The 13,121-nt window shown below is 40.7% G+C and overlaps 1 protein-coding gene across 1 annotated transcript in view; it reads left to right on the forward strand.

The window, feature by feature from the left end:
- Positions 1-1,922: 1,922 nt before the first annotated feature.
- The window catches only part of fam20ca (FAM20C golgi associated secretory pathway kinase a), an 89,454-nt gene continuing 78,255 nt past the window's right edge, over positions 1,923-13,121 (forward strand). Inside the window, exons 1-2 of the mRNA XM_056251615.1 lie at positions 1,923-2,969; positions 5,964-6,142. Coding sequence (XP_056107590.1) covers positions 2,416-2,969; positions 5,964-6,142 — 733 coding nt within the window. The 5' untranslated portion in view covers positions 1,923-2,415. The remainder of the gene's footprint in view (positions 2,970-5,963; positions 6,143-13,121) is intronic.

Genomic DNA, 13,121 nt, shown 5'->3' on the forward strand with positions numbered 1-13,121 from the left:
ATTTTCCGATTCATAATAAACACAATGGCGTGCTCTTACAAGCTCTCAGATTTCCCAGATCACGTCAGATGAGCGTAAGAGCGAATGATGGAAGCAGAAAGGATAACATCTTTACTGCTCCAGATCCTTTGTTACATCTTGAAAAGGAGCTGAAACTGGCTTACATTAAGGAGGACAGTGCAAAATATGGAAACGTTCATTAAAGCCATTTAGCCGTTGAACAAAGGAGACCCCGGCCTACATATAACCCTGATTCATTTTACTCTCGTGCTATAAATTTTTGTTTGTTTTATCCTTCAAGATGAGCTCAGACTACACTGGCATGCATGCATTTTTATCCTTATGTAATCTGTGAGTCTTTTAATATTCTTTCACTCAGAATCGAATAGGACGTTACAGTTTAGAGTTGGTATGCTGTTTCCAAGTGTGGGCAGAACACATCATATTTTAGAAAAATTTCTGAAACCATATGCATAGCTCTCCTACGATGTGCAATTTCCAAGAGTTTTAATGTGACCTTCATATAAAAAATAAAACTCTGTTTATCTGTTTCAATATACATGAACCCAGTAGCTGAAGAAACACCCACACGTGTTTTTTCTGCAGAACTATTTCTGCTGTTATTACTGCAAATACTTCAACTGCAGATCTAGGAAATATTAGGGATAATTTTAGCAACAGCTGCTATAGATCCTGCAGCAGAGATAAAAGAAAAGGGAGGGGTTTGAAGTTTTGGAAGGCAACACATATAGCAGGACTTTTTGTCATAATACATTTAGTTCTATGCCGATGTAGATACTGTAAAGTTCCATAACAAGTTCGACTAAAATACTAAACTAAATTAAAATTTTGCAATCAAGTCAATGTTCATCAACAATCGCTTTTTTTTTTTTCCTGGCATAATTGCATAGATGTTTCTAAAGTTAACATTTAAATCACAGTTATTTGAAATATTACATTCTCTCACATCACCCCCGGGGCTCTATATTGAACTTTAATTAATTTTGAGACATCATTTCTTATCTGCTAGTTTTGAGTCAGTAATAATCCTTATTAAGACAAAGCAAAGAAGATAAATTTATTCTCATCAAAATACATGCCCCAGACATTAACCATGGCAAACTGCCATATCAAATTCATAATTCTTGTAGTGTACTGTTAGGCTGATGAAAAACCCCTGCTATTGTTCTGATGAAAATAGTTTTTTTTCTTTCTTAAATTTCATTACCATACTGGCAACTGCTTTGGATTTACATCCTTCTATGAGGCTAATCTTGTTAGTTTTGGGAAAATGTATTCAAATTGTCCATAAGGCAGGCTACTTTATTATCTTAATTTCCCAACCGGAAGTCTCAGCGTTTATGGAGAGCTCTTGTATGTCACAATAGAGTTGGTCTCAAATACATAAATGCTGAGTTTGACAGCTCAGGTAAAAAAAAACAGATCATAAAACCAGACACCCAAACGTTTTATGAATAACATTAACAAACACTATATGCTTAAAGGGACAGTTACCCCAAAATGAATATTTTATCATCATTTACCCACCTTGCGTAGTTCCAAAATTATTAGTTTCTTTCTTTGATAAGGGTGAATTCAGGTTAATCAAGACACCTTTTCCCCACTCATCTCAATGGAAAAAAGTGACCTGAATTCACCATGATTTGACTGATTTCTTGAACAGATCCATTCAAATAATTAGACATTTTAAAAGACATTTGATTCATTTATTTCCCTTAATATTCACATTGTATCTACTGATATATTAAGCATTATGTGGGGGTTTTTTGTATTAATGAGTTTTACCACCACCGATCACCAGTTTACGTGAGTCTCACGCGCATCAGCGCCCTCTGTCTTCACACAAAGGAACTGCACTGACATTCCAAGCCGAATATCTTTTTTGAGTCGCTCTTCCTTGAGTCTCATGGACTCAGCCAATCTGAATGCCGTGACGAGGAGAGGCAGGATCCCAATATTTAACACACAGGGCACTGATACATCTACACCTGTCACTGACTGCTCTCCATGAAGAACTAATGCACTTTATCTCCCTCTTCACATACTGGAGAAATCCACACATGGGACTGCCGATCCGACGTCTGTGCGGTTCTTGAGAAGTCAAACGGCGGTTTCCTCGTGTTTTGCCATTATTTACCGGGACATTTTTACAGATGCGCTTTATCATGATGAACTGAAGGTGCAAGGATGCGACTTCACCAAAAATCAACTATGCCGAAAATAAATATTTCTTGATAGGCTACACCTGGAAACAGCAGGATGCAGAAGAAGATTTTTGCACCTATTTGAACATGGATCTCATATAAGGAGGATTACAGAAGGACACCACACACTATCCTTTATTATAGCCTGGCTGTATCATATAGTGGCAAGTGCTTTAGGTAGCCTATAAAGATGATCCTTTTCCGTAAATTTCGCGTGTTGATTTTAATGGTGTTTCTGGTCGCCTGCACCATGCACATCATGATAGACCTGTTACCCAAGCTGGAGAAGCGCGCGGCGGGCTCGAGCTCCAGCGCCGGAGGAGGAGGCGGCTGCTCCTGCGCTCACACACCGGGCGAGGATCCTCGATCCTGGGCTAAGCAGCGCGCCAGAGCCGCCGCCGCCGAACCGGGCTGGCCTAATAAACACTCTTTGAGATTACTGCAGGATTTCAGCAATGAACCCAACTCCAATCTCACTTCGCACTCACGGGAGAAGGTGACCGAGAGAGGCGAGTCTGAAAAGAGAGTGAGACAGCTGCAGTTGGGCTCAGAGAAGAGGGGTTTGATGAGAGACACAGCGAGCGGACAGAAGCAGAGAGCTGTCCAGGGTTCCTCCAGACTGAAGGCGCTCTATGAGAATCCGCTGTATGGGACTGACCTGCCTCATCTCACTGAAGATGACACCTTATTCAACCTCAACGCTGATATCAGATTCTACCCCAAAGCTGCCGGACAACAAGAATGGCAAGTGCTACTTTAAACCTGGCGTATATTGTTATATGTTTAAAAGTGAGCTGTTAAGTCCCAGGACCGGGTTGTACTGTAACACACATGGAGGTTGGCAATATTCTGAAAAAGAATCTTGTTGACTTATTTTACTTTGAAGATATCATATATAAAAATATATATATATAAAAAAGTCACACTGTATATTTGGTGTCCTTAACTACTATGTATTTCTGTAAAAAAAAAAATGCTACACTGTAAAAAATATTTTTTCATTATTTGTTATCACATTTTTTTTTTCTTTTGTAAAATCAACTTAGATAATTTATGTGGTTCAGATAACATCATATTTTGAGTTTCTGTTGATTAAACCAACCTCCTTCATTGTATTAACTAAATTTTTAATTGTAAATGGAAATTTTAAGGCAACCAGGTTACTTACCTTTTTTAAGTTAAACCAACAATATTTTTTTTACAGTGTAGGTACAATGCACTTATTGTGTTGATGTTGCATTGCAAACACTTTTATTGGGGTGGATACTGGTAAGGTTAGGGACATGTTTGGTGGAATGGATAGATTTAAGGGTGGGATCCACATAGTACTAAATTGGTATTTTAAGGTGTAATGGAAGGTCAACAGTGTAATTACAGATTTTCGCTGTAATTATAGACATTTTAAAAAGATAAGTAGAGTGTAAAACCATGTACACAATAAGTGCATTGATTAATCTAAACGTTAGTACAAAGACACTCAATATAATGTGGCCTGTCCTGGTAAATGGTTCGATTTGTTTGTTGACCAAACAACATATGTCTACAGTAAACAGAAATGACTTCCAATAATAAACCTATCCTGAGAAAAATTCACAGCAATACAAAAAGGGTAACAACTTGCCCCAGTCTTGCTTCTAAAGAGATGATATAAAGAAAAGCATTGAAAGCGATTGCTCATATTTAGCATTAGGAAAAGAAGAATAGAAAGTGCAAGTTTAAAAAGGCTGTTACACATGTGAAACAATTTCCTATGTCCCAGTTATATACATAATTAAAATATTAATTGAGACTGGAAAGTTGTCACAACTATAAGATTTATAGTCAAAAAATGGCAATTAAACAAAATGTGTTTTTTTCTTGCAGTGGTTTTGTATGTTGGCACCTAGTTACCAAATGACATATTACGATAATTGGGATCATTTTCACTGATCTTGTTTTGTTTCACAGTTGTCCTGTTTAAATTTAGCAGAAAAGTATGTTTATTAGTTTGTAATGTGTTTTAAATACACATATCTTGTGGAGAATTTCTTTTTCACTATAGAAATGAGATAATCTTTCTCGAATCAGAGTTAAAAACTTGAGGTTCCCATTGTGACTAAATGCCCCGATATAGCTTTTTTGTAGAACCTATGGTACGTCCCTTTACAGAAAATGTGTTTATCCAAAAGCAACAGGGAAAACTAGTATTTAAAGAATGGTTAGAGCTTAGAAATGTTTCTCACATCACACCTTGGGCCAGGGGTCATAATTTTTTCGTTTTGTCTAAGTAATAATCATACAAATTTCATATTCTCAATGGAAATCAAGAATGAAAGCAACGATTAAAAGAGGGAAGTACATCTCTTAAACTAGAGCTAAAAATAAGAGTGCATATGTTGTGGAAAGACGTGATACTTTTATAATTTCCAGTTGATACTGACTCATTGTGAGTGTTAAAAGCTTTGCTGCTAGGACTCGTCTCTGTTCCTCTGGTGTGATGAGTTGTTTTCTTCAGAGCTGTCAGATGCATTAAGGTGAGGGTTTTTTTGTTGGTGTCATGCCCTTTGTTTGCTCCTGCGTCCTCTCTTTTTGTTCTTCACCCGGCAAGCTCTGGCGTCCTCAGGGATATATCTCAGCGGATTCTCTCTGCCTTTAACTATGACTGTATTAACTAAACATGCCTTTTAGCCATGCCTGACTGATCCAGATTAACTAAACAGGAACAGTTGAGTTAAAGGTCTTTTTTAACAGTGCTTTGTTAATCACTGAAAATGCATGTGACAGCTTGCCATCCAGATGCTTTCTCTTTGTGAAAAGAAGGATGATAAATGTACTGATTGTACATTTGTGGTGTACTTCAAATCCTCAAAGTGTTTTTAAAATTGCAGATTATATAGGCTAATATTAATAAATAATTAAGTGTACTTAAAGAGAGCACACTTGCATGACTATGTTTCTTAGCACGCTTAAGTACACATTTAAAAAGTGCACTTTGTAATGTCAAATTGAAAGTTTTACTGTAAAGTGCATTTTAATTGATTATGTTTTAATAATCTTTTGTCATGCTCATGTTCACTTATTTTGACGTGTTGACTAACATACTCAAGGACATGTAAAGTACTTGGTTATACTGTAATTTGAACTGTAGGTTGTTATTTGATGTCACATTTAAATGTAATATATATATATGCTAAATTGCAACTTCATCAGTACAAATGTGTAATTGTAAATATATTTCAATACATGGCACTCAAGTTTCAACAGAAATGACATGAGTATAGTTTAGTTTATCATAAATGCTTGTCAGTACATTCAGCAGTAACTTTAACCGTAGTTCAAAGACAATATAACTAATAAAAAAATCACTCTAATTGCATTTAATGTCAATTTAAACTATTATACAGTTTCATTTAATTGCAAATAACATGCAATTAAGTGTCTGAAAACATTCACACTTAAGTATATATTTTTTTCCCATAAGTACACTTTTTAAAAGTATGCTTAAGTGTATTTCTTTAAAAAAAGGAGTGTATTTTATGTTATTACTGAGCCCAGATTCCTCCTGGGCCTAGTAATAATATAAATACTAATCAAAGTCCCGATTGTGTGTCTGACTGTAGAATAACTGTATAATATTTTACACATTTACACTCACAAAGTTGCATGGTTTTATCTCATTTTGAGTCCATCTTAATGTAATAAGCTGGGTTGGTGGTGTGCTGGTAGTGACTAATGTCCTCCTCTGTCCTTTATCAACAGGCATAACGAGGGAAACGTGGAGGAGGAGTACAGTCCGGCAGGGGAGGCCTCTGCTGAGTCATATCCCAACTGGCTCCGCTTCCACATCGGGATCAACCGATACGAGCTGTATTCCAGACACACCCCTGTCATAGGGGCCCTGCTGAAGGACCTGGTCTCCCAGAGGATCACCAGTGTAGGTAGGTACAGGTACAGGACCTGCTCCTGTTTAATGGAACAGCCCAGGTGAAGTGGGATGGCTCTAGGTCCTGTGCTGCCATCCCGAAAGCAATTATTGCCAAGTGGTTTAGAGCCATTATAGGAATGAAATGAGCCAACTGGGTCAATGGTGTGCAAAGTGTCATTTTGGTTGAATTACAATGAATTTTGGAGGCTAAGGGTTTGTTCACACCTGGCAGGTTTGGTTCGATTAAAACGGACTCTGGTGCGATTGCTCTGTTAGTGCGGTTCATTTGAATAAGTGTAAACGCTGCCATCTGAACCTTGGTGCGCACCAATCAAGTGGACTGAGACCCCTCAAAAAAAGATTGATCTCGGCCTGCTTTAAGACTAACTCTGGAAAGGTTTGACTGATATATGATTGCAACACGGACCAATGACATCTAAATGAACCAAAACTAGGAGGTGATGTCACAAGATGTGAGCCTAAAAAGGACAGAATGCTCACGCATACCGGTTTTTCTCGTCATAGTCGCAATGTTGCAATCACAATTCGGTACAGCAGATCTTTGTTTGTGTGTGTGACAGAGGGATTCCCACCGCTGTTTTGACGCCTTTACACATTTTCTAAGCTCTTCACGAGTTCTCATTTCCGTCATATACCATCATATGCACACACAGCGAGCACATTTAGCCCAGCACACAGCATTGTTTGGAATGTTCGACAAGTTCCGTCATGAAAATGTACGTCAAAAAAACTTCTTTTTTTTTTGGTTTTGTATATTTAGGTTTGGTGTTAAAAATGACAATGTGAGCACTCAGTGAACCAGGGCTAAATGTATCATTTACTTTTCTGGTCCAGACCAGAGCCAAACTACAAGTGTGAACACAACCCTGAAGGGTTTTATTGGATGTAATATGCATGTTTAAGTGGATGAGGAACATGAAAATCTCAATAATTTGAGAAAATTTGGCACTTTCCAGAAATAGAGAAAACTTAGTAATGAAAACTATTAGATATGTTACATGAACTATTATCAAACATAGATTAATATAGCATGAGAAATAGGTACACATTAAATGTTTATATTAATTAAATTTTTGTCAGAAATTTCTCTGTCAATGAAGCTCAAAAATGTGTCGCTGTTACCAAAGCTATTGTAAGAATAGCTGGAAAGGTTAAACAAATTAATTGAATTTAATAGTGAACTACAAAGATCCTACTTAGTTACTGTATTTAGGTTAAATCTCTAACCCTGTTACCAATTAGGTGGAGTTTTAAATACTCACAACGCAACCAAATACAGAAACGCACTGCAAATACTCACAACGCAACCAAATACAGAAACACACTGCAAATACTCACAATGCAACCAAATACAGAAACACACTGCAAATACTCACAACGCAACCAAATACAGAAACACACTACAAATACTCACAACACAGCCAAATACAGAAACACACTGCAAATACTCACAACGCAACCAAATACAGAAACACACTGCAAATACTCACAATGCAACCAAATACAGAAACACACTGCAAATACTCACAATGCAACCAAATACAGAAACACACTGCAAATACTCACAATGCAACCAAATACAGAAACACACTGCAAATACTCACAATGCAACCAAATACAGAAACACACTGCAAATACTCACAATACAACCAAATACAGAAACACAGGGCAAATACGCACAGTGCAAACAAATACAGAAACGTGCTGCAAATACTCACAACGCAACCAAATACAGAAACACACTGCAAATACTCACAATGCAACCAAATACAGAAACACACTGCAAATACTCACAATGCAACCAAATACAGAAACACACTGCAAATACTCACAATGCAACCAAATACAGAAACACACTGCAAATACTCACAATGTAACCAAATACAGAAACACACTGCAAATACTCACAACGCAACCAAATACAGAAACACACTGCAAATACTCACAATGCAACCAAATACAGAAACACACTGCAAATACTCACAATGCAACCAAATACAGAAACACACTGCAAAAACTCACAACACAACCAAATACAGAAACACACTGCAAATACTCACAACGGAACCAATTACAGAAACACACTGCAAATACTCACAATGCAACCAAATACAGAAACACACTGCAAATAGTCACAATGTAACCAAATACAGAAACACACTGCAAATACTCACAATGCAACCAAATACAGAAACACACTGCAAATACTCACAACGGAACCAAATACAGAAACACACTGCAAATACTCACAATGCAACCAAATACAGAAACACACTGCAAATACTCACAACGCAACCAAATACAGAAACACACTGCAAATACTCACAACGCAACCAAATACAAAAACACACTGCAAATACTCACAAATCAACCAAATACAGAAACACACTGCAAATACTCACAACACAACCAAATACAGAAACAAGCTGCAAATACTCACAACACAACCAAATACAGAAACACACTGCAAATACTCACAAATCAACCAAATACAGAAACGTGCTGCAAATACTCACAACGGAACCAAATACAGAAGCACACTGCAAATACTCACAACGCAACCAAATACAGAAACACACTGCAAATACTCACAATGCAACTAAATACAGAAACACACTGCAAATACTCACAAATCAACTAAATACAGAAACACACTGCAAATACTCACAATGCAACCAAATACAGAAACACACTACAAATACTCACAACACAACCAAATACAGAAACACTGCAAATACTCACAACGCAACCAAATACAGAAACACACTGCAAATACTCACAACGCAACCAAATACAGAAACACACTGCAAATACTCACAACGCAACCAAATACAGAAACACACTGCAAATACTCACAACGCAACCAAATACAGAAACACACTGCAAATACTCACAACGCAAACAAATACAAAAACGCACTGCAAATACTCACAACGCAACCAAATACAGAAACACACTGCAAATACTCACAACACAGCCAAATACAGAAACACGCTGCAAATACTCACAACACAACCAAATACAGAAACACACTGCAAATACTCACAACACAACCAAATACAGAAACACTGCAAATACTCACAACGCAACCAAATACAGAAACACACTGCAAATACTCACAACGCAACCAAATACAGAAACACACTGCAAATACTCACAATGCAACCAAATACAGAAACACACTGCAAATACTCACAACGCAACCAAATACAAAAACGCACTGCAAATACTCACAATGCAACCAAATACAAAAACGCACTGCAAATACTCACAACGCAACCAAATACAGAAACACACTGCAAATACTCACAACACAGCCAAATACAGAAACACGCTGCAAATACTCACAACACAACCAAATACAGAAACACACTGCAAATACTCACAACACAACCAAATACAGAAACACTGCAAATACTAACAATGTAACCAAATACAGAAACACACTGCAAATACTCACAACACAACCAAATACAGAAACGCGCTGCAAATACTCACAATGCAACCATATACCGAAATACACAGCAAAAACTCACAACACAACCAAATACAGAAACACACTGCAAATACTCACAACGCACATACGATCAGGGGTGTTAAAATAAACAAAAAACTCACTTTTCAGGTTATCGACAACACCACTGACGATTAGTCATTGAAGAATAAGCGATCCCATTTGTGTTTTTGTATTTGGTTGCGTTGTGAGTATTTGCAGCACTTTTCTGTATTTGGTTGCGTTGTGAGTATTTGCAGCACTTTTCTGTATTTGGTTGCGTTGTGAGTATTTGCAGCGTATTTGATTGCATTGTGAGTATTTGCAGCATGTTTGTGTATTTGGTTGCGTTGTGAGTATTGATGCATACTCACTGTTGCATAAGGCACACAAAATGGGCAACACTTCAGGATTTTCAAAGTCATCATCTGATTGGTTGAATTGTACAGGATTTCCGTGAGACGTGTGTGTGTCGCGTTCTTTAACAGTCTGCCTGGAAACAAGGTGATGCCAAACCCCCTCATTGAGGAAGAAAGCTATCGTGTTTACAACTGTGACAATTAGCACTACTCAGGATCAACTAAGCACTGGATTTTCAAAATATTTGGAGACTGATGTGCTATTGTCACAGTAAATTAGCTCATTGTTTTTGAATAAATGATTTATTGGTTGCATGCCGGTCTGTTATTGTGGGGACATCGACTTTCCCGCCCCTAAACATGATGGTGAACAAAACGAACTGTGATTTGGTTGCTTTAGATGTCAGTCAGACGTTCTCTTGGGTGGTCCTTGGCCAATGAAAGCCGCTATGTAATCCAGACCTTCTGCCGTCAGTCTGAGGGTCTGGCTACGTGAGACTAACATTTTGGTAACAAGGTCTCAGATCTCTTAAAACTGCTCATAAAATATTTAGTCCAGGGGTAGGCAACGTCGGTCCTGGAGAGCCGCTGTCCTGCAGAGTTTAGCTCCAACCCTAAAGAAAACTGCCTGTAGCCTTAGTAATCCTGAAGACATTGATTAGCTTGTTCAGGTGTGTTTGATAAGGGTTGAAGCTAAACGTCCCGGGTTACGTATGTAACCCTAGTTCCCCGAAGGGACGGACGCTGCGTGTAATCGCAGTGGGAACGCCCTCAGCGTGACGCGTCTGAAGCATGAATGAAATCAGTCAATGGAGAGAATGAGCGTACGGCGAGTGACGTCATCGACCAGGAAGCTATAAATATCCCCTGAGTACACAATACGCCAGCTTAAAAGTTACTGAAGCAGCGACCCAAGGGGATGCCGAGAGTATGGCAGGACACGCAGCGTCCGTCCCTTCGGGGAACTAGGGTTACATACGTAACCCGGGACGTTCCCCTTCAGGGACTACCGCTGCGTGTAATCGCAGTGGGAACGCAATACCCACATCCCCATACGACCAAATCCCCGTCGTGTGTCATTAGGAGACACAAGCCGACGAGAGAACCTGAGCCCCGGGAGTGGAGCTAAGATCGAGGGAATAAAATCTAACGAAAGTGTGCGGTGAGGACCAGCCTGCCGCATCACAAACGTCCTGAAGAGAAGCTCCTGAAAGAAGAGCTGTAGAAGCAGCCATACTCCGGGTGGAACGAGCCCTTACAGCCAAAGGTGAAGGCTGATGGGCCGACCCATAAGCAAGTGGGATGGCCTCGACCACCCACTTGCTCATCCTTTGCCTAGATGCAGGACACCCTTTCTTAGGTGACCCAAACAGACGAACAGTTGTTCCGATCTCCTCCACAGGGCAGCTCTGTGGACGTAAGCATCTAAAACCCAAACTGGGCACAGCAAATTAATTTTCTCCTGGTCTGACGTCAGAAAAGGCGGTGGACAGAAAACCTGCAGAACTATAGGTCTAACAGAAACAGTTGGAACCTTAGGAACATAACCTGGTCTCGGAAAGAGAAAGGCCTTAACCAACCAGGAGCAAATTCCAGGCACGAGGGAGCCACCGAAAGTGCTTGAATATCTCCAATTCTTTTTAGAGATGAGATAGCGAGAAAAAGGATAGTCTTAGAGTAAGAAACTTTTCCAAAACTTCCTCGATGGGCTCGAAAGGAGCAAGGGAGAGACCTTCTAAGATGATGGCCAGATCCCAAGCTGGTACCCTCGTGCGAACTGCAGGCCTCAGCCTCAAGGTGCCACGAAGGAAGCGAGACATAAGTGGGTGTTTCCCGAGGGAACCTCCACTTGAAGGGGTGTGGTAAGCAGCTAAGGCCGCCACATACACCTTCAGTGTGGAGTGGGATAACCCTGTGGAGAGACGGTCCTGCAGGAAATCCAGCACTGTACCAACCGGGCAGTTAACTGGGTCCTGCTGGCGCTCTCCACACCAAGAGGTGAAAAGTTTCCACCTCGCGCATATAACTTCCTCGTGGAGGGAGCTCTGGATCGGAGGATGGTCTCAACGACCTCAGCCGAGAGACCAGAATCTATGAGCTGGGCCCCCTCAGAGGCCAAGCCCACAGCCTCCATAGCTCTAGACGGGGGTGAAGGATCGACCCACTCGCCTGAGAGAGCCGATCTCTCCTGATCGGTATCTCTAGGGGAGAGCCGTCGAGGAGAGACACTAGGTCCGCAAACCATACCCGGGCCGACCAGAACGGGGATATTAGCAGGAGACTGAGCCCGTCCCGGCGAACCCTCTCCAGAACTCCTGGGAGCAGAGCGATCGGGGAAAAAGCGTACAAGCGTGACCTCGGCCACGGATGTACCATCGCATCCAACCCCAGCGAGGCTGGATGGCTGCGAGAGAACCACAGCGGGCAGTGTGATGTTTCTCGAGAAGCAAATAGGTCTACCTCGGCAAGACCGAAATGTTTCCATAGGAGTTCCACCACCTCGGGGTGAAGACTCCATTCCCCGGGCCTCGGCCCCTGTCTTGACAGGATGTCTGCCCCCTGATTAAAATACCCCGGGAGATAAATAGCTCTCAGAGAAAGAATTTTCCCCTGGGACCATAGAAGGATCTGACGTGCCAGTTTGTAAAGCGGGCGAGAACGCAAACCCCCCTGATAGTTGATATAAGAAACCACCGATGTGTTGTCTGTCCGGACAAGAACATGGTGGCCCCTTAGGTCTGGGAGGAAGTGTTTCAGAGCCTGAAACACCGCCAACATCTCTAGGCAGTTTATGTGCCACAGACGATGATGGTCCTCCCACAGACCCTGAGCCGGGCGACCATCCATGATCGCCCCCCCAACCCGTGAGAGAAGCATCTGTCGTTAGCATAACGCGACGACAAGGAGCTCCTAACACAGGGCCTTGGGACAGAAACCAAGGATCTTTCCACATGATCAGGGCGTGATGACACCGTCGCGAACTCACGATCATGCGAAGCGGATTTCCCCTCGGGGAGAATCCCTTGGTCCTGAGCCACCACTGTAACAGTCTCATGTGCAAGAGGCCAAGAGGTATCACGTTGGACGCAGCTGCCATGAAACCTAACAGTCTCTGGAAC

This window comes from Rhinichthys klamathensis, unplaced genomic scaffold (assembly GCF_029890125.1).
Source record: "Rhinichthys klamathensis goyatoka isolate OS25496 unplaced genomic scaffold, OSU_Roscu_1.1 h1tg000004l_1, whole genome shotgun sequence".
NCBI lineage: Eukaryota > Metazoa > Chordata > Actinopteri > Cypriniformes > Leuciscidae > Rhinichthys > Rhinichthys klamathensis.